At 38.8% G+C, this 23,447-nt stretch overlaps 1 protein-coding gene across 1 annotated transcript in view; it reads right to left on the bottom strand.

Moving 5' to 3' along the window:
• Nucleotides 1-4,720: 4,720 nt before the first annotated feature.
• Nucleotides 4,721-23,447, bottom strand: part of SMCO2 (single-pass membrane protein with coiled-coil domains 2) — a 34,221-nt gene continuing 15,494 nt past the window's right edge. The window contains exons 5-8 of the mRNA XM_005902464.1: nt 19,428-19,522; nt 11,904-11,956; nt 10,774-10,946; nt 4,721-4,919 (exon numbers count right to left, since the gene is read on the bottom strand). Of these exons, the coding sequence (XP_005902526.1) occupies nt 4,721-4,919; nt 10,774-10,946; nt 11,904-11,956; nt 19,428-19,522 (520 nt within the window). The remainder of the gene's footprint in view (nt 4,920-10,773; nt 10,947-11,903; nt 11,957-19,427; nt 19,523-23,447) is intronic.

Below are 23,447 nucleotides of genomic sequence, written 5' to 3'. Positions count from 1 at the left end.
ATATTCTCACTATCACAAGACCTTTTGAATACATTACTCATTGTTCCCAGAGCTTTTAGCTCTTTCCCTTTCTGTATGTCCTGGAAATTCCCTCATTCATCCCCCTGACTCCTAGCCTGCCCCGTAAATTTATTCACCTCTTGTTTAACCTCGTATGAGATCTCAGTCAAATTAAAATTCCAGGTAACTATTGCCCGTGGCATAGCATGGTAGTTCTTAAACTTTGAGCCCCAAGAATTACTAGGGGAAATGATTAACATGGAAAATATTAGAGATTCACACTAGACCTAAAGATTCAGAATTTCTGGAAGTGCTGCTCTGTGTGTGCTTAGTTGCTCATTCATGTCCTACTCTTTGCGACACAACTGCAGCCTGCTAGGCTGCTCTTTCCATGGGATTCTCCAGGCAAGAATACTGGAGTTGGTTGCCATGCCCTCCTCCAGGGGATCTTCCCAACCTAGGTATCGAACCTATTTCCCACATTGCAGGCAGAGTTTTCACTGTCTCAGCAAACAGGGAAGCCCAAGAACACTGGAGTGGGTAGGCTTTCCCTTCTCCAGGGGATCTTCTCTACCCAGGAATCATATGGGGGCCTCCTGCATTGCAGGCGGATTCTTTACCAGCTGAGCTACCTGGGAAGCCCCAGACAAATGTGCAATTAAAAGTCTCTTTGTAGAATCCTATTAAACATCACAGCTTGAGAACTACTCACAGGCGAACTTCACATTTCAAGCTACTGGTACATGTATCACAATGTACATAGCAGCATTATTTACGCTGGGTATGATATGGAAGAAATCTAAACTGTCCATCAACAGATGAAAAGATAAAGAAGATGTGATACACACACACACACACACACAGTGGAATTACTCAGCCATAAAAAAGAATGAAAATTTGCCATTTGCAACAACATGGATTGACTGCGAGGGCATTATGCTAAGTGAGGTAAGTCAGACAGAGAAAGACAATATACTGTATGATATCATGTATATGTAGAATCTTAAAAATACAACAAAAAAGAAGCAGACTCACGAATAGAGAGAACAAACTAGTGGTTACCAGTGGCAAGACGGGAGTAATATGGTAGGAAAAAGTGAGGCACAAACTATAGGGTATAAGATAGTCTCAAGGATGTATTATACAGCACAGGGAATGCAATTAATGGAAAGTAACTTTCAAAAATTATATTTTAAAAAGTTCTTTAAATTCTTTAAATAAAAAAAGAACATACAAGCATACAAAGTCTGTTCCTGACTCTGCCTTCCATTTATGGCTCCTAAGTTTTACTCATAATGTTTTTTTCTCTGAAATATCTTTTCCTCATCTTTGTCATGAAAATAGTAACCATCCTTCAAGACCAATTCAAATGTGAAGAGAACTGGGCTGCATTCCATACCTCCCTGTCACCACTCTTCCAACCCCGCATCTGTTACCCAAACAAATATCATAAAACCCACCCTTATATATCTACCTCACCCACCATCTCCTTTTCACCCCCATTCTTACCTCTTTAGCTCAGCTGAACCATGGAATGACCTTTTAACAAATCTCTCACACTCCGTCTGCCCACACACTCCAATTTATTCTTCATGGTTCTATTAATCTTGCACAATTCATTATAGCTATTTTTCATATTGCAAATAATGTTCACTTTTTCAACATTACCTACAAAACTTGGGATAAAAATGTCCCAGTCTGGCTTTCAAAACTATTCTATCAAATTGTTGTTGCTGTTCAGTCACTAAGTTGTGTCCGATTCTTTGTAATCCCATGGACTGCGGCATGCCAGGCTTTTCTGTCCTCCACTATCTCCCAGAGTTTGATCCATTGAGTCGGTAATACCATCCAACCATCCATCCTCTGCTGCCCATTTCCCCTTTCATCCTCAATCTTTCCCAGCATCAGGGTCTTTTCCAGTGAGTCGTCTCTTCACATCGGGTGACCAAAGTATTGGAGCTTGAGCTTCAGCATCAATCCTTCCAATGCATATTCAGAATTGATTTCCTTTAAGATTCACTGGTTTGATATCATTGCAGTCCAAGGGACTCTCAAGAGTCCTGTCTAGCACCACAATTCAAAAACATCAATTCTTCAGTGCTCAGCCTTCTGTATGGTCCAACTTCACATCCCGTACATGACTAATGGAAAAATCATAGCTTTGACTAGACAGACCTTTGTTGGTAAAGTGTTATCTCTGTTTTTGAATATGCTGTCTAGGCTTGTCATAGCTTTCCTTCTAAGGAGCAAGCATCTTTTAATTTCCTGGCTGCAGTCACCATCTGCAGTGATTTTGGAGCCCAAGAAAATAAAATCTGCTTTTATTTTACTGCTTCTACTTCTCCCCATCTACTTGCCATGAAATGATGGGACCAGATGCCTGATCTTCGTTTTTTGAATGTTCAGTTTTAAGCCAGCTTTTTCAATCTCCTTTTTCACTTTCATGAAGAGGCTCTTTAGTTCTTTGCTTTCTGCCATAAGAGTGGTGTCATCTTCATATCTGAGATTATTGATATTTCTCCTGGCTATCTTGATTTCAATTTGTGCTTCATCCATCCCGACATTTCACATAATTGTGGCTCAGTTGGTAAAGAATCTGCCTGCAATGCAGGAGACCTGGGTTCGATCCCTGGTTTGGGAAGATCCCCTGGAGAAGGAAAAGGCTACCCGCTTCAGTATTCCAGCCTGGAGAATTCTATGGACTATAGTCCATGGGGTAGCAAAGAGTTGGACACAAATGAGTGACTTTCACTTTCACTTTTCACTTTCACTCTGCAAAAAAGTTAGATAAGCAGGGTGACAATGTACTCCTTTCCCAATTTGGAACCAGTCTGTTATTGTACTCCTTTCCCAATTTGGAAGCAGTTCGTTGTTACATGTCTGTTATAATTGCTGCTTCTTGATTTGAATACAGATTTTTCAGGAGGCAGGTAAGGTGGTCTGGTATTCTCATTTCTTTAAGAAATTTCCGCAGTTCATTACGATCCACACAGTCAAAGGCTTTGACGTAGTCAATAAAGCAGAAGTAGGTAGATGTTTTTCTGGAACTCCCTTGCTTTCTCGATGATCCAATGGATGTTGGCAATTTAATCTCTGGTTCCTCTGCCTTTTCTAAATCCAGCTTGAACATCTGGAAGTTCTAGGTTCATGTACTATTGAAGCCTAGCTTGGAAACTTGAGCATAACTTTGCTAGCGTTTGAGATGAATACAATTGTGCGGTAATTTGAACATTCTTTGGCATTGCCTTTATTTGGGATTGGAATGAAACTGATCTTTTCCAGTCCTGTGGCCACTGCTGAGTTTTCCAAATTTGCTGGCATATTGAGTGCAGCACTTTCACAGCATCATCTTTTAGGATTTGAACTAACTCAACTGGAATTCTATCACCTCCCTAGCTTTGTTTGTAGTGATGCTTCCTAAGGCCCACTTGACTTTGCATTCCAGGATGTCTGGCTCTAGGTGAGTGACCACACCATTGTGATTATCTGGGTCATGAAAATCTTTTTTGTATAGTTCTCCTGTGTATTCTTGCCACCTCTTCTTAATATCTTCTGCTTCTATTAGGTTCATACCATTTGTCCTTTATTGAGCCCATCTTTGCATGAAATTTTCCCTTGGTATCTCTAATTTTCTTGAAGATATCTTTAGCCTTTCCCATTCTATTGTTTTCCTCTATTTCTTTGCACTGATCACTGAGGAAGGCTTTCTTATCTCTCCTTGGTATTTTTGGCACTCTGCATTCAAATGATATATCTTTCCTTTTCTCCTTTGCTTTTAGCTTCTATTCTTTTCTCAGCTATTTATAAGGCCTCCCCAGACAACCATTGTAAGGCCCCAATTCAACTGAAGTAAAACTGGAGAGAATTCTGTTCTTTCCTTTCTGAGATACCAGAGGTCAAAATAGGTGGGAACAACCACCCATGAAAGTAATACTTAGTAGTCTCAATGTCCACATGGCTGGGGGAGAAGAGAGGCTAGTAGTTTGAAAGTAATGTTTTTAAAAATGTGTGCGAAAATTCATTGTGAGTCATGAGGGTAAAGATAACTGCTTTCATTTTTTTTCTATCTTATCAGCCACTCTCTGCATAACTATAATGTCCTTCACAAAACACGCTCTAGTGTTTTGTTTCTTAATTTTATTTTTAATTGGAAGACAATTAGTCTACAACATTGTGATGGTTTCTGCCATATATCAGCATGAATCAGCCATGGGTATACATATGTCCCCTCTCTCTTAAACCTCCATCCTATCTCCTCCCTGTCCCACTCCTCTAGGTTATCATACAGCACCACCTTTGGGTTCCCTGTATTAAAGAGCAAATTCCCACTATCTACTTTACATATGGTAATGTATATGTTTCAATACTACTCTCTCAAGTCATCCTACTTTCTCCCTCCTCCACTGTGACTGTAAGTCTGTTGCTTACATCTGCATCTCCTTTGAAACTGCCTCAAAAACAGGTCATCAGTACCATCTTTCTAGACTCCATGTATATGTCAGTATACGATATCTTTCTCTTTCTGATTTACTTCACTTTGTATAATAGGCTCTAGGTTCATCCGCCTCAGTAGAACTGACTCAGATGCATTCTTTTTTCATAGCTGGGTAATATTCCACTCTATAGTGTTTTTTAAAAAGTAAGTTAACCATCATAATACAAGAACAGCCAGACTTTTATTGAGAAGAAATTCAGTAGGGTAACAGTAACTTCTGTATCTTTAAGAGGGTAGCAAGTCTTCCACTTCCAAATTCAAGAAAGGTGCAAGAATCTCCCGCAGTTCCCACATCCTGCGGCGCCCAAGAATTGTAGGGAGCACCTTTTCAAAGATAAATGTAGCATCAAAAAACAGTATGTAACATGAAAGTCCAGTCAAGGTGAGGACATAAAACATGATGAAAATCCTCAGTGCACGTTTCCTAGAAGGAAAGAAACACATTTGTGGTTAAGAACATCTGAAGGATGTAGAGAACAAACTGGTGGCTACCAGTGGGGAAGAGGGCAGAGGGGAGGGGCAAGATAGGGCTAGAAATTAAGAGACGCAAGCTATTATGTACAAAATGAATAAGCAACAAGGATATATTGTATAGTACAGGGAAGTATAGCTATCCAGTCCAGTTCAGTTCAGTTCAGTCTCTCAGTCATGTCCAACTCTTTGAGACCCCATGAATCGCAGCACGCCAGGCCTCCCTGTCCCTCACCATCTCCTGGAGTTCGCTCAAACTCATGTCCATCGAGTCAGTGATGCCATCCAGCCATCTCATCCTCTGTCATCCCCTTTTTCTCCTGTCCCCAATCCCTCCCAGCATCAGAGTCTTTTCCAATGAGTCAACTCTTTGCATGAGGTGGCCAGAGTATTGGAGTTTCAGCTTTAGCATCATTCCTTCCAAAGAACACCCAGGGCTGATCTCCTTTAGAATGGACTGGTTGGATCTCCTTGCAGTCCAAGGGACTCTCAAGAGTCTTCTCCAACACCACAGTTCAAAAGCATCAATTCTTCGGCGCTCAGCTTTCTTCACAGTCCAACTCTCACATCCATACATGACCACTGGAAAAACCATAGCCTTGACTGAATGGACATTTGTTGGCAAAGTAATGTCTCTGCTTTTGAATATGCTATCTAGGTTGGTCATAACTTTTCTTCCAAGGAGTAAGCGTCTTTTAATTATTATTTCATAATAAATGTAAATGCAGTATAATCTATAAAAATATTAAATCACTATGTTGTATAAGTCTGTCCAAGAGCGTTCAATTGTGTCTGACTCTTTTGCAACCCCACAGACTGCAGTCTATCAGGCACCTCTGTTCATGGGATTTCCCAGGCAAGAATACTGGAGTGGGTTGCCATTTCCTCCTCCAGGGAATCTTCCCGACCCAGGGATTGAACCCGCATCTCCTGCAATCACAGGCGGATTCTTTACCACTGAGTCACCTTGTAAGCCCTTTTACCTGAAACCAATATGATATTATAAATCAGCTACACATCAACCAATTAATCAATAGATAGATAAGTAAATAAACAAACAAAAGAACATTCTGAAGAAAATCACACTGATGTGACTCTTGGTTCCTCCATCTGTATAGCTTTACAACTTCAAGTAAGTAATTGAACTTCTCTTAACTGCTGTTGATGTCTGCAAAAGAAGGAACTTGGAGTAGACAGACATAAGTCCATCCTAGGGCTGGCACTGGAATTCTAAGATTCTATAGCCATGAGACAGTGAAACCCTGATTACTGTGGAGCTCTTTTATTTGAAATGCTAGTCTCACATTTTCGTGGTTATTGCCACCCTTACTTCACTTGTGAGGTACAGGAAGTCTATCTGGGGAGAAATAAGGGCACAGCCAGCTAGCTAGATTTTCCTCAGGGTACAAAATACATGTGACAAGTGAATTCAACTCTCTCTATCAGCAGTTTTATCCCACCACCAGACATGCCCTTTTTGCATTGTATTTATTTGCTTTGAAGTTCTTGCATTATTATCTAATTATAAATGCAATACACGATTAGGGTAGAAGATCTGGAAAATCCAGAAAGACAGACAGAACAAAAGAAATGTCACAGATAATCCAGTTACCTGGAGATAATTACCTTCTATAATACTTTTCAGAAGAGAAAGTCTAGGGCACAGTTAAAGCTAGTTATGCATATATTTTGTGACCCAACTCTTTGGATTCCATGAAACTGAGCCAAGTTTCTTGGCATTACTGCCACTGGCTATCTCTTGGCAGGTACACAAATAATTGCTTCTACTTCACATATTTATTAAAGAGCCAATGATCTTAAAATACTCTATTTGAAAGAGGCTTTGATGGCTAGCAAGGTGAAGCAGAAATGTCCTGTCCTCCAGGAGCACTAAATCTAGATTTGTTCCTTCTTATGCAAAGCAAAATGACTCACTACCAAAACATACCTAGTAAATAAGCACTATCTTCCTAAATTCCAAAATTAATCATATTTGGAAATACTAAGCTGGGACATTTCCCACAAAAACGCCACATTTTAACATTAATATTTAAAGAGAAAATAGTTTTTTTTCTAAATTACAGATAACTTGGAAAACAGAAATTAAAAACTATAATCCTATAACTTCAATATAATCAGTTATTGCTGCCTAGTTTCTAAGTCATATATGACTTTTCACATCACCACCAGGCTCCTCTGTCCACGGAATTCTCTAGGCAAGAATACTGGAGTGAGTTTTCTCCTCCAGGGGATCTTCCTGACCCAGGGATTGAACCAGTTTCTCCTGCATTGCAGGCAGATATCTTCACTGTCTGAGCCACCAAGGAAGCCCTAACATCAATTAAAAAAAAAAAAAAGAACTTTCCTTGCATAAAATCTTTAATCTTTTCCAAATGTTCACGTTATATGTGGTTAATAAATAGAAGAAAACTATAAGAGAACTGAGGGATTGGGGATAATACCAGGAAGAGGCCACCCTCTGAAGCTAAAAACAGCAAAATTGGTATAGAATAATTGACATTGTAAGATAAACTTCCTGAAAAGAGATAATGTATAAATATGCTTAAATGGAATCAGAATGTTTCCAGTTCTCTGACAGGAGACTCGTAAAAGTCTTAGACAGTCTTAACTAGGATGTAATTCTGTGCTGTGTGTGCGTGCTCAGTTGTGTCTGATGCTTTGTGACCCCACAGACTGTAACCCACCAGGCAAATCTGTCTATTGGATTCTCCAGGCAAGAATAGTGGAATGGGTTGCCATTTCCTCTTCCAGAGGATCTTTCTGACCCAGGGATTGAATCCATGTCTCCTGGGCCTCATGCATTGGCAGGCAGATTCTTTACCACTTGAGCCATCTCTGAAGCCAATTATGTGATGAAAGATGACCAACTAACCTGGATTATCTGCCTGTATAACACAATTAAGTGACAGTGAAAGTCACTCAGTTATGTCCAACACTTTGCGACCCCATGGACTATCCATGGAATTTTCTAGGCCAGAATACTGGAGTGGGTAGCCTTTCCATTCTCCAGGGGATCTTCCCAACCCAGGGATCGAATCTAGGTCTCCTCATTGCAGGCGGATTCTTTACCAGCTAATCCACAAGGGAAACCCAAGAATACTGGACTGGGTAGCCTATCCCTTCTCCAGGGGATCTTCCCAACCAGGAATCGAACTGGGGTTTCCTGCCTTGCAGGCAGATTCTTTACCAACTGAGCTATCTGGGAAGCCCATAACACAATTAAGTGATCACCAAATGGCATTCACTTACTCACTTATTTGTCTGTTTTTGAGATATAATTCACATGCCATAAAACTTACTCTTTAAATTGTACAATTCAGTGGCTTTTAGTTTATTCACAAGATTGTACAACCATCACCACTAATTCCAGAAAATTTTTATCAAAATTCCTCCCCAAAACAGTCATTCCCTATTTTCCACTCTCCCTAGGCCTGGCAGCCACTAATCTAGTTTCTGCAGACCTGGATTTTCCCACTTTTACTACTTTATATGAACAAAATGATATAATATGTAGCCTTTTGGGTCTGACTTCTTTCACTTAGCATAATGTTTTCAAGGGTCATTCATGTTATGGCATGTATAGGTACTTTATTGTTTTTCATGGCTGAATAATATTCTATCATATGGATATACCACATTTTGCTCACCTATTTAATCCGTTGATGAGTATTTGTATTGTTTCCACTTTTTAGCTACTGTGAATACTCATATACAGGTTTTTATGTGGACATACATGTTCAGTTCTTTGGGTGCATACTTACAAGTGGATCATATGGTAGCTTGACATTTTCAGAAACTGTCAAACTGTTTTCCAAAGTGTTTGCACCATTTTACAATCCCACTAACACAGTCTGAGGATTCTAATTTCTCCACATCCTCTCCAATGCTTGTCTTCATCTGTCTTTTTAATTATAGTTATCTTAGTGGTATAAAGTAAACTCCAGGAGTTGGTGGTGGACAGGGAGGCCTGGTGTGCTGTAGTCCACGGGGTCACAAAGAGTTGGACATGACTGAGCAACTGAACAGAACTGAACTGATCTAGAGATGTAAAGTGATACCTCATTATTTCTTTTTTTATTTATTTTGGCTTATGGGATCTTAGTTTCCTGACCAGGGATCAGAACTGGGCCCTGGCAATGAAAACACCAAGTTCTAATCACTGTATCGCCAGGGAATTCCCAATATCTCATGATTTTGATTTGCATTTCCCCAAAGATCAATAATGCTTTCATTGTGCTTTTTCACTGAAAATATTTTCAAGTGATTTTTGGCCACTTGTATATTTTCTTTGAAGAAATGTCTATTCAAGTTTTTTGCTTATACTGAAAATTAGGCTGTTTGTCTTTTGCTGTTGAGTTTCAAGAGTTCTTTATCTTTTTCTGAATACTAAAGATTTACTTTACAGAATTGTGAAAAAGTTGATTCTGACAATTTTTTCCAGCTCTCTCATTGAGTTTTATGGAGGAGGAAGTTTTCTTTGATGGTCCTTACTTCACCATCAACATCACTCTTCACCTGTTACTTTAATTAATAAATAAGTTAAATATTTGTTGAGCATGATGGACATATTTTATATTTAATATCTGCAAATGATCAAGACTCCTGCCTTCAAGTAGCCCATGGGTTATTAAGATAAGACAGATTGGAAATAATTTAACTGCAATAGTATGCTGTGGGCACTATGTCAGGATTATGAGCTAAGTACAATGTGCATACACAAAAGAAAGATTCTACTTGGGTTAGTGCTTGGGGATAAAGAATTAAAAGAGCTTTCTTAAGCAAAAGAGATAAAATGGTTTTATGCCATTTTCATTATATTTTTATAAAATTGAGTTAACAGTATTTGTGCATGTATGTGTTTGTGTGTGAAAACATAGCCAGAGTTTACTTAATTTTCACATTTTCTCTAACAAAAGAATAAAACAAAATAAAAAGATAAAAAAAATAGCTTTCTTAGAGGAAAATACTACTCAAGGCATATATGATGGTATGGCATCTCCAGAAAAAGAGATCCAGAGTCAGAATTTGCCAGTACGTGTGTCTTCAATATCATACAAGGGAGAGCCACCCTGTCTAGCAAACAAAGGTTTTCAAATCTGCTTAGCAGGTATGTTCTTTCAGTAGAGGTGGCTGCATCATAGCTTGAAGACACCATCCTTTAAAATTTATGTATATGTAGTTTTCTGGGGCCACCCAGGTTTCTCAGTGGTAAAGAATCCACCTGCCAATGCTTGAGATGCAGTTTCATTCCCTGGATTGGGAAGATCCCCTGGAGAAGGAAATGGCAACCCACTCCAGTATTCTTGCCTGGAAAATGCCATGGGCAGAGGAGACTGGCAGGCTACACTCCAGAGTTGCCAGGAGTCGGACATGACTTGGTGACTAAGCAAGAATACATATATATGTAGTTATCTAAAATGCTAAGAAAGAAATATCTGTATCTATGTCTATATCTATATCTATTGCAATAGGTATATGTTTTGGGAATTCCCTGGTTGTCCAGTGGTTAGGATTTGGTGCTTTTACTACTATAGCCTGGGTTCAATCCCTGGTAGGGGAACTAAGATCCCACCAGCCATGCAACGTGGCCAGTAAATGAAAGAAAATACTGATAGAAAATTTTAAAAATATGAAGAAGAAAAATATTACAACTTAAAGTTTTAAAGAAGAATAATAAATAATTTATTAAAAAAATAAAATAAATTCCTTGACGAAATTCAATCTTACTATAGTCCATTCATTTTGGGGACTCTGTCAGCCTCCAGAGGTCCCTGTCTCTAACTCACCACATTGTAATGTGGGGAGGGGAGCTCTCCTCCAAGGATGGTGATGAAGCCTGAAGAAGCAGGGGCTCCTTTTCATCCATGCCCATTTCTTCAGGACTCTGAGAGTCTGGATTCCCTTGCATTTGGTACATCCCCAACTTTGTATCCAGCAGAGCCATGTCCTTGCAAAAGTTCTGGGAACAAAAAGATCAATCGTTTAAAAAAAAGATTCTCATTGTCTGCCCTTCTCATTGGAGATGATGCCAAGTATCTTTCCTCCAGAACACGTAAAGAGTGTTGCAAATCACACGTGAGTCGTGTGTACTCACTGTGTACTCACCTAAGGAAAGAAACTTACACATTCATAGAGTATTCAGATAGAAATATAGTTCTTCTTTTATTGAATTCAACTATTCAATTTTTTCATCTATGCAAAACATACTTATTTGACTGATTCCACCAGGCACTATTCTAGGATGTGGCAGGTAACAATATAGACAAGACATGGGCATTCTATTATGCATGTGTTTTTTAACAAAAGGGACAAAGAATTTTATGTGTGTCTATAAGGGTTGGGTGGTAAGCAATAAACAACTAAATGCATATATTCATTAGATACTATAGACATGCTAAAGAGAAAGTAAAAAATGTGAGGACACAGTAGCTGAGGCTTGGTTTTGGGACTTCTCCTCTAGGATAGGTGGGATGATTAAGCACCTCTGAACTGGTGACAGGTTCATTCATTCATTAATTCACTGTTTGACTCACGCATTCACATTTACCTCAGTGTATAAACTCTTGCGTGAGAAGTTCAGATGGAGTCATTTTTCTGGCTAGGGGAGATTAGGGGAGGTCTGGGAGATGAGAGAACATTTGAATTGAGCTTTGAAGAGTGGGTAATATGTAGACATGGAGGATAAGCTGCAGATGGAGGAGCTGTAGGAGCAGCCCCAGGGTATGAGAGCTTGGAAGTACACACACCTGTGAGACGTTCTGGCACCCCAAAGCAGAAGTGCAGGAGGGGAGAAAGGGGTAGAAAGAGACCAGTGTGTGGTATACACTCAACTTCCAGGGAAAGAATGACCTCTGTGTGTAGATTTAAATAACTTCATTTGATCATTATTTGAACTTGTGTAACTGTGAAATCTTACCTCTATTCTTGCAACAAGTTTTTCCTTTAATTTATGAGCTTCATCACAAGCATCTTCCTGAAAAGACACCCACAATTTTGGGTAAAATAGAAATTACATTTTCTGGTTTATACAATAAAACCATACTCATTCTGATATCACTAAGTTGTAGGGAGGCTTCACTGAAACTTACTTTTATTCAGTAAAACCCTTCCTCTTAGAAAAAATTCATCATGCAATCACAATAAATTGCAGAAGGTATTACCACAAGATCAATAAATTATTTTCAATACTTCAAAGATATAAATTTGCACAATAGCAGCATATTACAAATAATTTTCTTCTCTATCCACTACTCTCTCCTTGCTTCTTAAACTTTTACCAGGACACTAGTTGGAAAAACATAATATGTTTCTGAGAAAATAATAAAACTCTATTTTTCTAAATATTTTAAAATTTACAATATATAAATGTAAGTCTTCATCATGTTTGGATACTTGGGCCTTAGAGTTTAGTAAAAGTGCTATCCACAAAAAGTGTCTTATTCCTCTTTTCTTCCCATGTATCTCAGAAAGATCAAGACACGGGCTGAACGCAAATCATCCTCTTCTAAGATGCAAATGTCAATTGCACATATGTCCTAAGTAAATAATGCTTAGAAAGGTTTTTAATTAATCATCCCATAATAGACTTGCAGGGTATGTTGAAAAGCAGAGCCTTAACTGAAAAAAGAGTGTCCTGTGATTCAAGGAGGTGCCATTTATGGAAACTAATCCTTAAAAATTACTTGCAAAAGCAAGAAAATATATGGATTTTTGAGGTATAGTTTATAATTGATTATAAAACCACAAATATCTAACAAAATAAGTTTAATAAATTCCAAAATCAAACCCTGCCTCACATAAACAGTGAAAAAGTAAAAGGACATCTAGTGGCATAGAAAGTTGTTGAAGAAAAATGCCAAACGAAAAAGCAAGTTTGAAAATAATATATATAATGTTAACTCATTAAAATAATAATATTATAATATATGTATTAAAACATTTAGAAGAATATAAATATACTAAAATGTTCACTGTGTTTATTTTTGAGAGTGGCTTTATATTTCTTTTTTTTTTGCAATATTTTTATAATTTTTAATTATTAAAATAAGCATGCATTATTTTTGTTAGAAGAAAAATATTTTTTATATTCTATTTTAGATTTATGTTTAATTAGAGGATAATTACTTTGCGATGTTGTATTGATTTCTGTAGTACAACAATGTGAATCAGACATAAGTATACATATATCCCCTCCCTCTTGAACTTCCCTCCCACCCCATCATCCCACCCTCAAGCTGTCACAGAGCACCGAGGAGTTGAGCTCCCTTATTACACAGCAACTTCCCACTAGCATCTGTTATACATATGGTAATGTGTATGTTTCAGTGCTACTCTCTCAGTTCTTTGCTCCTTCTTCTTCCCCTGCTGTGTCCAAAAGTCTGTTGTTCTCTATGGCTGTGTCTCTATTCCTGCCCTGAAAATAAGTTCATCAGTACTGTAATATTTTTTAATTAGACAGCAAGCACAAGACTCTTTTCATGTAGAAATATGGGCATAAATAATAATAAGTTCCCTTCTGGGTCTAAAATTCTGAGTCTCTTTTGTTGAATTTTGGATTCCATTCACTAAAATTTGAGATTTCTTTGCAGAACTATTTTTCTTCCTTAAAGACATTATATCATTACCTTGACAAAATTGCTATCCATTTCTCCTATTTGCTTTTTAATCTCCATGATCTTCACCTTTAAAACAAAAGAGTATAGAACAAAAGTTGTAATGAATGACGTGTGAAACTGAAAAAGAACAAATGACAATTTTTTAGAAGAATGCTCATTCATGATCAAATAGTCTGAGATTTAATAGAAGCTGGAGTTTCTTGCATCCTGTTCTGGATGCTGATCTGCAAAATCAACATTAAATCAAATCAAAAATATGTCATTAGCCACATCCTATGTAAGTGGCCATGGAGCTAGGCATTGTGCTTGTTGGATACAAGCAATAAGAGTGTTTGCCCTCAAACTGCCTATAGAAAATGGATAATCTACAACCCTCTTTTTTTTTTTTTCTAAGTTCTTTCATCACCAATCCCTGAGTTGTGTAATTTAATTATTTAAAAAGGAGCTGTGAGATAATAATCACAGTTTACGCAGTGCCCTAGTAAATATCTTTACACGGTAATTATCAAAGATAATTGCACCAAAGGTAACTCAGATAGGAGTCAGTCTCAGGATGAAAGTTATTTTCATACAGATATTTCAGAAAGCTTTGTAGACTCAATATCAGGCTACTTCAAAGTCCTTTCTTCAGCTTAAAGTTCTCATAAATTTGTTTCTGATGTGTGTGTGTTTAAATACTTTCACCAGTTTCCCCCTCCTCCCCCTTTCATGCTTTGAGTCATTCCATTTACTCATGAGAAGTAAATGAGCCAATATGTGTGATGTGTGTGTGTTAGTCACTCAAATGTGTCCGACTCTTTGCAATCCTGTGAACTGTAGCCCGCCAGGTTTCTCTGTCCGTGGAATTCTCCAGGCAAGAATACTGGAGTGAATTGCCATTCCCTTCTCCAGAGGATCTTCCCAACCCAGGGATTGAACCTTGGTCTCCTGCATCACAGGCAGATTCTTTACCACTTGAGCAACAGGCAAGTTCAACACATGTGATCAGATCAGATCAGATCAGTAGCTCAGTCGTGTCCGACTCTTTGCGACCCCATGAATCGCAGCACGCCAGGCCTCCCTGTCCATCACCAACTCCCGGAGTTCACTCAGACTCATGTCCATCAAGTCAGTGATGCCATCGAGCCATCTCATCCTGTCGTCCCCTTCTCCTCCCGCCCCCAATCCCTCCCAGTCTTTTCCAATGAGTCAACTCTTCGCATCAGGTGGCCAAAGTACTGGAGTTTCAGCTTTAGCATCATTCCTTCCAAAGAACACCCAGGGCTGATCTCCTTCAGAATGGACTGGTTGGATCTCCTTGCAGTCCAAGGGACTCTCAAGAGTCTTCTCCAACACCACAGTTCAAAAGCATCAGTTCTTCGGCACTCAGCCTTCTTCACAGTCCAACTCTCACATCCATACATGACCACAGGAAAAACCATAGCCTTGACTAGAAGAACCTTTGTTGGCAAAGTAATGTCTCTGCTTTTGAATATGCTATCTAGGTTGGTCATAACTTTCCTTCCAAGGAGTAAGCATCTTTTAATTTCATGGCTGCAGTCACCATGTGTAGTGATTTTGGAGCCCAGAAAAATAAATTCAGTCACTGTTTCCACTGTTTCCCCATCTATCTCCCATGAAGTGATGGGACCGGATGCCATGATCTTCGTTTTCTGAATGTTGAGCTTTAAGCCAACTTTTTCACTCTCCACTTTCACTTTCATCAAGAGGCTTTTGAGTTCCTCTTCACTTTCTGCCATAAGGGTGGTGTCATCTGCATATCTGAGGTGGTTGATGTTTCTCCCGGCAATCTTGATTCCAGCTTGTGTTTCTTCCAGTCCAGCATTTCTCATGATGTACTCTGCATATAAGTTAAATAAACAGGGTGACAATATACAGCCTTGATGAACTCCTTTTCCTATTTGGAACCAGTCTGCTGTTCCATGTCCAGTTCTAACTGTTGCTTCCTGACCTGCATACAAATGATATTACTTATTAATTTACTTCTCCTTGAACTTTCCCACACGTTGCTTTTCCTATAGTTTTTTCTAACAATAGCTCACTTGGTAAAGAATCCTCCTGCAATGCAGGAGACCCCAGTCCAATTCCTGGGTCGGGAAGATCCCCTGGAGAAGGGATAGGCTACCCACTCCAGTTTGCTTGGGCTTCCCTTGTGGCTTAGCTGGTAAAGAATCTGCCTTCAATGTGGGAGACCTGGGTTCGATCCCTGGGTTGGGCAGATCCCCTACAGAATGGAAAGGCTACCCATTCCAGTATTCTGGCCTGGAGAATCCCATGGGTCCCAAAGAGTTGGACACAACTGAGTGACTTGCACTTCACTTTCACTTTTTCCTCTACCAGAGTAAACCTAAAGCCATTCTTAGGACTTTGCTTCGGTAACAACTGTATTTAAAGTCCCTTACTTATTATATTACTGTATGTGTTTTTACACAGCCTTTTCCATCAGTCTTCAGTCTTAGGACAGAGTTGTGTCAATTTTTAAAGTCACGTTTTTGAAGTATAATTTACATAGCGTGAAACTTATCTTTTAAAAGCGTCACTGTATGAACTGTATGTCACTGGTATGCAGTCACCACTACAGCACTACAGCAAGATACGGAATATTTCCATCACACCAGAAACTTCTCTGTGTTCTTTTCTCCGGCCTTTCCCCACTGCAGCCAGTGACCACTAGTCTATTTTTCATTCCTATGGTTTTGCCTTTTTCAGAAATGGGATCGTGAAGTATGTAATCTTCCAAGTCTGGCTTCTTTCACTTAGCATCATGCACTTGAGATTTAGATATGCTGTTGGATGATTAAGAAATCTCTTTTTAATCTCTGAAAAACATTCCATCATTTAGTACATACCACAGTTTATCCACTCACCAGTTGGTGCATATTTGGGCTGGTTCTAGTTTTCAAGTCTGTGCCCATTTTTTTAGAATGTATACAAAGCTATATATTTCCAGGATAGAGAATCCCCTTAACATATTCATGATGCCTTCCTTTTTCATATTTTTTTTTTTACATTTGCAAAATATATCTAATTTTATTTATTTATTTATATTTCTAAGTTATTTAAAAAAATTTATACTAGAGTATAGTTGATTTACAATGTTGTGTTAGTTTCAGGTAGAAAGCAAAATGATTCAGTTATACACATATTCATTCCTTTTTGGATTCTTTTCCCTTTTCACATTATCCCAAGCCCATGTTGATTTGTTTTTTTAATCTCACTGTCATTTGTCTCTGTGCTTTTTTTTCTCTCTTCATTCTTTTGATATCCATCCCTCCCTGTCCTTTCCTCCGGTAAACCCACATTTCTGTATTTTCTGACTTTTGGAGGAAATTTTTTTAAGGGGAAAAATGTTTCTTGGCCTTTGTCCTCTTCCCTTTCTTCATAATTTTCAATTTCCAAAGCCTTAGATACTGGAAAAAAAAAAAGCTGACTTTCCAACTAGCACAAAATGAAGTTGCTACATCAAAATGTTGCACTAAGCCATAGTTAAAGCAGTTTTTTCCTTGTTGAAAAATCTGTGCATGGCTTTTAATATGTGAGAGGTCTAAACAAATATTACTTTCTACTATAAAAGAGGCATTTTTCTCTTTCTTTCAAAATCCTACTTAATTTAAATTTGGCTTGAACTAAAGCAGAAGCTGGCAATTTCAGTAAAAAAAAATGTAGTTAGACACAGATTTTTTTCCATTTTTATAGACTGTTCTTCAAATGACTGAAGTTTATTAGAGAAGAAAAACTACCAGCCAGGGCTCTGAAAGTTAATTATTATCCAAAGTTGGTCACTACTCTTCTAATATTCTATGACTCTTAAAAAGGGAAAAGTAAACCGTTCTAAGAAAAGAATCTCTAAGAAATGCAAGGAGACAAAAACACTAAGAAAGCTTTGGATACTGTGAAACCAACATAAGAACTCTTCATGAAGACATCAAAGACAAACACAAATCTATCTCTTATGTTCTAGGGATGCAGTTCTTCACAAATATATATTTCCTGCATGTTTTTTTCTGTACTGGTAGGTGTCAGGATACAGATATTAAGATGAGAATTTTTCTCTTAAGGAACTCTTCATTATTTTAAGTGGCAATGATGAAAACCTGACAAATTTTTCTGTTCTAGGTAGAACAGAAAAGTCTAGCTTTTTTACGTGTTGTTAGAGAATAGAAGTGGTGGTACCCAGGCAAAATGTGCTCAGAACTGACCACCAGATCCAGCATACCAGGGATCAAACCTGTGTCCTCTACAGTAGAGGCTTGGAGTCTTAATCACTGGACTGACAGGGAAATCCTTTTAATTCTTGCTCAGTTCAGTTCATTTCAGTTGCTCAGTCATGTCTGACTCTTTGCGACCCTATGAATCACAGCATGCTAGGCCTCCCTGTCCATCACTAACTCCCGGAGGTTACCCAAACTCATGTCCATCGAGTTAGTGATGACATCAGCCATCTCATCTTCTGTCGTCCCCTTCTCCTCCTGCCCCCAATCTCTCCCAGCATCAGGGTCTTTTCCAGTGAGTCGACTCTTCGCATGAGGTCGCCAAAGTATTGGAGTTTCAGCTTCAGCATCAGTCCTTCCAATGAACACCCAGGACTGATCTCCTTTAGGATGGACTGGTTGCATCTCCTTGCAGTTCAAGGGACTCTTAAGAGTCTTCTCCAACACCACAGTTTAAAAGCATCAATTCTTTGGTGCTCAGCTTTCTTCATAGTCCAACTCTTACATCCATACATGACTACTGGAAAAACCATAGCCTTGACTAGACGGACCTTTGTTGGCAAAGTAATGTCTCTGCTTTTCAATATGCTGTCTAGGTTGGTCATGACTTTCCTTTCAAGGAGTAAGCGTCTTTTAATTTCATGGCTGCAATCACCATCTGCAGTGATTTTGGAGCTCCCCAAAATAAAGTCAGCCACTGTTTCCACTGTTTTCCCATCTATTTGCCATGAAGTGATGGGACCAGATGCCATGATCTAAGTTTTCTGAATGTTGAGTTTTAAGCCAACTTTTTCACTCTCCTCTTTCACTTTCATCAGGAGGCTTTTGAGTTCCTCTTCACTTTCTGCCATAAGGGTGGTGTCATCTGCATATCTGAGGTTATTTATATTTCTCCCTGCAATCTTGATTCCAGCTTGTGCTTCTTCCAGCCCAACATTTCCCATGATGTACTCTGCATAGAAGTTAAATAAGCAGGGTGACAATATACAGCCTTGACGTACTCCTTTTCCTATTTGGAACCAGTCTGTTGTTCCATGTCCAGTTCTAACTGTTGCTTCCTGACCTGCATATAGGTTTCTCAAGAGGCAGGTCAGGTGGTCTGGTATTCCCATCTCTTTCAGAATTTCCCACAGTTCATTGTGATCCACACAGTCAAAGGCTTTGGCATAGTCAATAAAGCAAAAATAGATATTTTTCTGGAACTCTCTTGCTTTTTTGATGATCCAGCGGATGTTGGCAATTTGATCTCTGGTTCCGCTGCCTTTTCTAAAACCAGCTTGAACATCTGGAAGTTCACGGTTCACATATTGCTGAAGCCTGGCTTGGAAAAATTTGAGCATTACTTTATTAGCCTGTGAGATGAGTGCAATTGTGCGGTAGTTTGAGCATTCTTTGGCATTGCCTTTCTTTGGGACTGGGATGAAAACTGACCTTTTCCAGTCCTGTGGCCACTGCTGAGTTTTCCAAATTTGCTGGCATATTGAGTGCAGCACTTTCACAGCATCATCTTTCAGGATTTGAAATAATTCTTGTTATGACATGTTAAACAACAAATGGGGTGGGAGGAGGTTACAGAGTCCCCACAACCTCGCCGTTTTTCCCCAAGCCTTCAGCTTACCTCCATGTTTACCCCCTGATCAGAGTCAAGGTCCTGGTGTGATTCCAGCTTTTCAATTTGGCCCTCCAGGGACACAACCTCACTTAATAAGCTGCAAACAGACCAAGAGAGGGACTTAGTCCTGTGGCTTAAGAAAAATCTCCAATGGATAATCTTTCTTGATCTTGAAAGATCGTTTCTGACTTTTCAAAAATGAAATCCTATTCCTATATAAGGGGGACTCTTGGGTGGTAATTGTGTTGGAATGGGAAGTCATAAATGCAATTCAAGAAAGTAAAAAACATTCTAAGTTATCTAGATAATTGTAAAGAAGTGTAGTCCTAACTGGATATAGAAGCGGAAATGTAAAATGCACTTATAACTGGTAAGGTCTGAATGAGCTCTGTCATTAATATTAATACCAATATCCATTTCTTGGTTTTAATGATACCATTGATATCATTGGTAAAGTACCAACTCATTGGTTTTGAGTTGGACAAGATACTACCATTCGGAAGGTTGAGGGAAGGGTGCATGAGGTTATGCTATATATTTCTTTGAAAATTCCCGTGAATTTGCAATTATTTCAAAATAAAAATATAATAAGAAAATATTATTCAATTTTAAGCCAATAAATTAATTTAGATGAAAAGGGAAAGTTCCTTAAAAGATACATTCTACTACTGAAATATACTCAAGAGCTAGGTAGGCTGTGCAGCCCTTTGATCCTATACTATATCATTTAAAAAAATTAAATTTGTAGTTAAAATCTTGCCATAGTGAAATCTCCAGACAATATGGCTTCACTGGTGAATTCAACCAAACAGTTAAGAAATTATGCCAGTTTTACACAAACTCATCCAGAAAATAGAGAACTGTACAAAAACATCCCAATTTTTTTCTTTGATACTAAATATAAGTTGTTTTTTTTTTTATATTGACTATGCCAAAGCCTTTGTCTGTGTGGATCACAATAAACTGTGGAAAATTCTGAAAGAGATGGGAATACCAGACCACCTGACCTGCCTCTTGAGAAACCTATATGCAGGTCAGGAAGCAACAGTTAGAACTGGACCTGGAACAACAGACTGGTTCCAAATAGGAAAAGGAGTACGTCAAAGCTGTATATTGTCACCCTGCTTATTTAACTTCATGCAGAGTACATCATGGGAAATGTTGGGCTGGAAGAAACACAAGCTAGAATCAAGATTGCAGGGAGAAATATAAATAACCTCAGATATGCAGATGACACCACCCTTATGGCAGAAAGTGAAGAGGAACTAAAAAGCCTCTCATTAACATACATGTTAAAGATCCATTTTAGTAAGCTGAATCTAACAACAAATAAAAAGGATAATATGACCAGGTGGTATTTATTCTGGGAATTCAAGGCTGGTTCAGCATTCAAAAATCAATCATTATAATTCACCAACCATATCAAGAGATTTATAAACGAACAAAAAACATGATCATTCACAGCTGCAGCAAAAGCTATTTAAAAAATTCAGTATCATTCCTGATTTTAAAAACAACTCAGTAAACCTGGAATAGAAGAAATCTTCTCAATCTGAGAAAGAGCAATTTAAAAACAAACAAAAGCCCAGATAATATCACACTTAATGCTCTTGTTCTTCCTGTAAGACTGAGAACTAAGTAAGTATGTCTGCTATCTGCTGTCACTCCTCCTATTCAACATCACACTAGAAGTTCTAGCCAATATAATAAGGTAACAAAAGAAAGTGAAAGGAACACAGATTGGAAAGGAAGATAGAAATCTGTCTCTATTTGGCTGATAACATAATTATCTATGTGAAAATTTTCAAATAATATGTAAAGAATATTAAAATTAATAAATGAGCTTAGCAAGGTCACAATGGAAAGTCATATACAAAATGTTAGCTGTATTTCTATATACTAGCTATTAACAATAATTTTGGGGGGCTCCAAAATCACTGCAGGTGGTGATTGCAGCCATGAAATTAAAAGACACTTACTCTTTGAAAGGAAAGTTATGACCAACCTAGATAGCATATTAAAAAGCAGAGACATTACTTTGCCATCAAAGGTCCATCTAGTCAAGGCTATGGTTTTTCCAGTGGTCATGTATGGATGTGAGAGTTGGACTGTGAAGAAGGCTGAGCGCCAAAGAATTGATGCTTTTGAACTGTGGTGTTGGAGAAGACTCTTGAGAGTCCCTTGAACTGCAAGGAGATGCACAGTCCATCCTAAAGGAGATCAGTCCTGGGTGTTCACTGGAAGGACTGATGCTGAAGCTGAAACTCCAATACTTTGGCCACCTCATGCAAAGAGTCGACTCACTGGAAAAGACCCTGATGCTGGGAGAGATTGGGGGCAGGAGGAGAAGGGGACGATAGAGGATGAGATGGCTGATGTCATCACCAACTCGATGGACATGATATTTGGGTAACCTCCGGGAGTTGGTGATAGATAGGGAGGGCTGGTGTGCTGCAATTCATGGGGTCACAAAGAGTCGGACACAACTGAGCACCTGAACTGAACTAAACTGAACAATAAGAAGCTTAAAATTTTAAAGTACCATTTATAACAGAACCAAAAACATGAAATAGATATAAATCTAAAAATATGTGAAATATCTGTACACTGAACACTACAGAACCCTGATGGAAGAAATCAAAAACCTAAATTGAGAGAAATACTGTATTCATGAATCAGAAGAGTTGCTATTGCTAAAATATTAATTATTCCCAAATGTATCTATGAATTAATGGTAGTTCCAATCAAACTCACAGAAAGATTGACAGGTTGATTGTAAAATCTACATGGAAAAGCAGACAAGAAAAGTAGAAGAGCTAAAACAATTTTGAAAAATTAAAAGAAAAAGTAATGACCTATTATAACAGGGAACTCTGCTCAATATTCTGTAATAACCTAAATGGGGAAAGAATTTGAAAAAGAATAGATACATGTATGTGTGCCTGCATACCAAGTTGTTTTAGTCCTGTCCAACTCTTTGCGACCCTATGGGCTGTAGCTGGCCAGTTTCCTCTGTCCATGGGATTCTCCTGGCAAGAGCACTGGAGTGGGTTGCCATTTCTGCCTCCAGGGGATCTTCCCAACCCGGGGATCAAATCCATGCCTCCTGCATTGCAGGTGGATTCTTAACCACTGAGCCACTGAGGTAGCCCCCTAGATACATGTATATGTATAACTAAATCACTTTGCTGCACACCTGAAACTAACACACACTAATCAGATCAGATCAGATCAGTCCCTCAGTCGCATCCAACTCTTTGCAACCCCATGAATCGCAGCACGCCAGGCCTCCCTGTCCATCACCAACTCCCGGAGTTCACTGAGACTCACGTCCATTAAGTCAGTGATGCCATCCAGCCATCTCATCTTCTGTCATCCCCTTCTCCTCCTGCCCCCAATCCCTCCCAGCATCAGAGTCTTTTCCAATGAGTCAACTCTTCGCATCAGGTGGCCAAAGTACTGGAGTTTCAGCTTTAGCATCAGTCCTTCCAAAGAAATCCCAGGGCTGATCTCCTTCAGAATGGACTGGTTGGATCTCCTTGCAGTCCAAGGGACTCAAGAGTCTTCTCCAACACCACAGTTCAAAAACATCAATTCTTCAGCACTCAGCCTTCTTCACAGTCCAACTCTCACATCCATACATAACCACAGGAAAAACCATAGCCTTGACTAGACAAACTTTTGTTGGCAAAGTAATGTCTCTGCTTTTGAATATGCTATCTAAGTTAGTCATAACTTTCCTTCCAAGGAGTAAGCGTCTTTTAATTTCATGGCTGCAATCACCATCTGTAGTGACTTTGGAGCCCAGAATAATAAAGTCTGACACTGTTTACACTGTTTCCCTATCTATTTCCCATAAAGTGATGGGACAGGATGCCATGATCTTCGTTTTCTGAATGTTGAGCTTTAAGCCAACTTTTTCACTCTCCACTTTCACTTTCATCAAGAGGCTTTTTAGTTCCTCTTGACTTTCTGCCATCAGGGTGGTGTCATCTGCATATCTGAGGTTATTGATATTTCTC

Source organism: Bos mutus, chromosome 5 (genome assembly GCF_027580195.1).
Source record: "Bos mutus isolate GX-2022 chromosome 5, NWIPB_WYAK_1.1, whole genome shotgun sequence".
In the NCBI taxonomy this organism is placed as follows: Eukaryota; Metazoa; Chordata; class Mammalia; order Artiodactyla; family Bovidae; genus Bos; species Bos mutus.
This window is presented reverse-complemented; position numbering and strand designations above follow the sequence as displayed.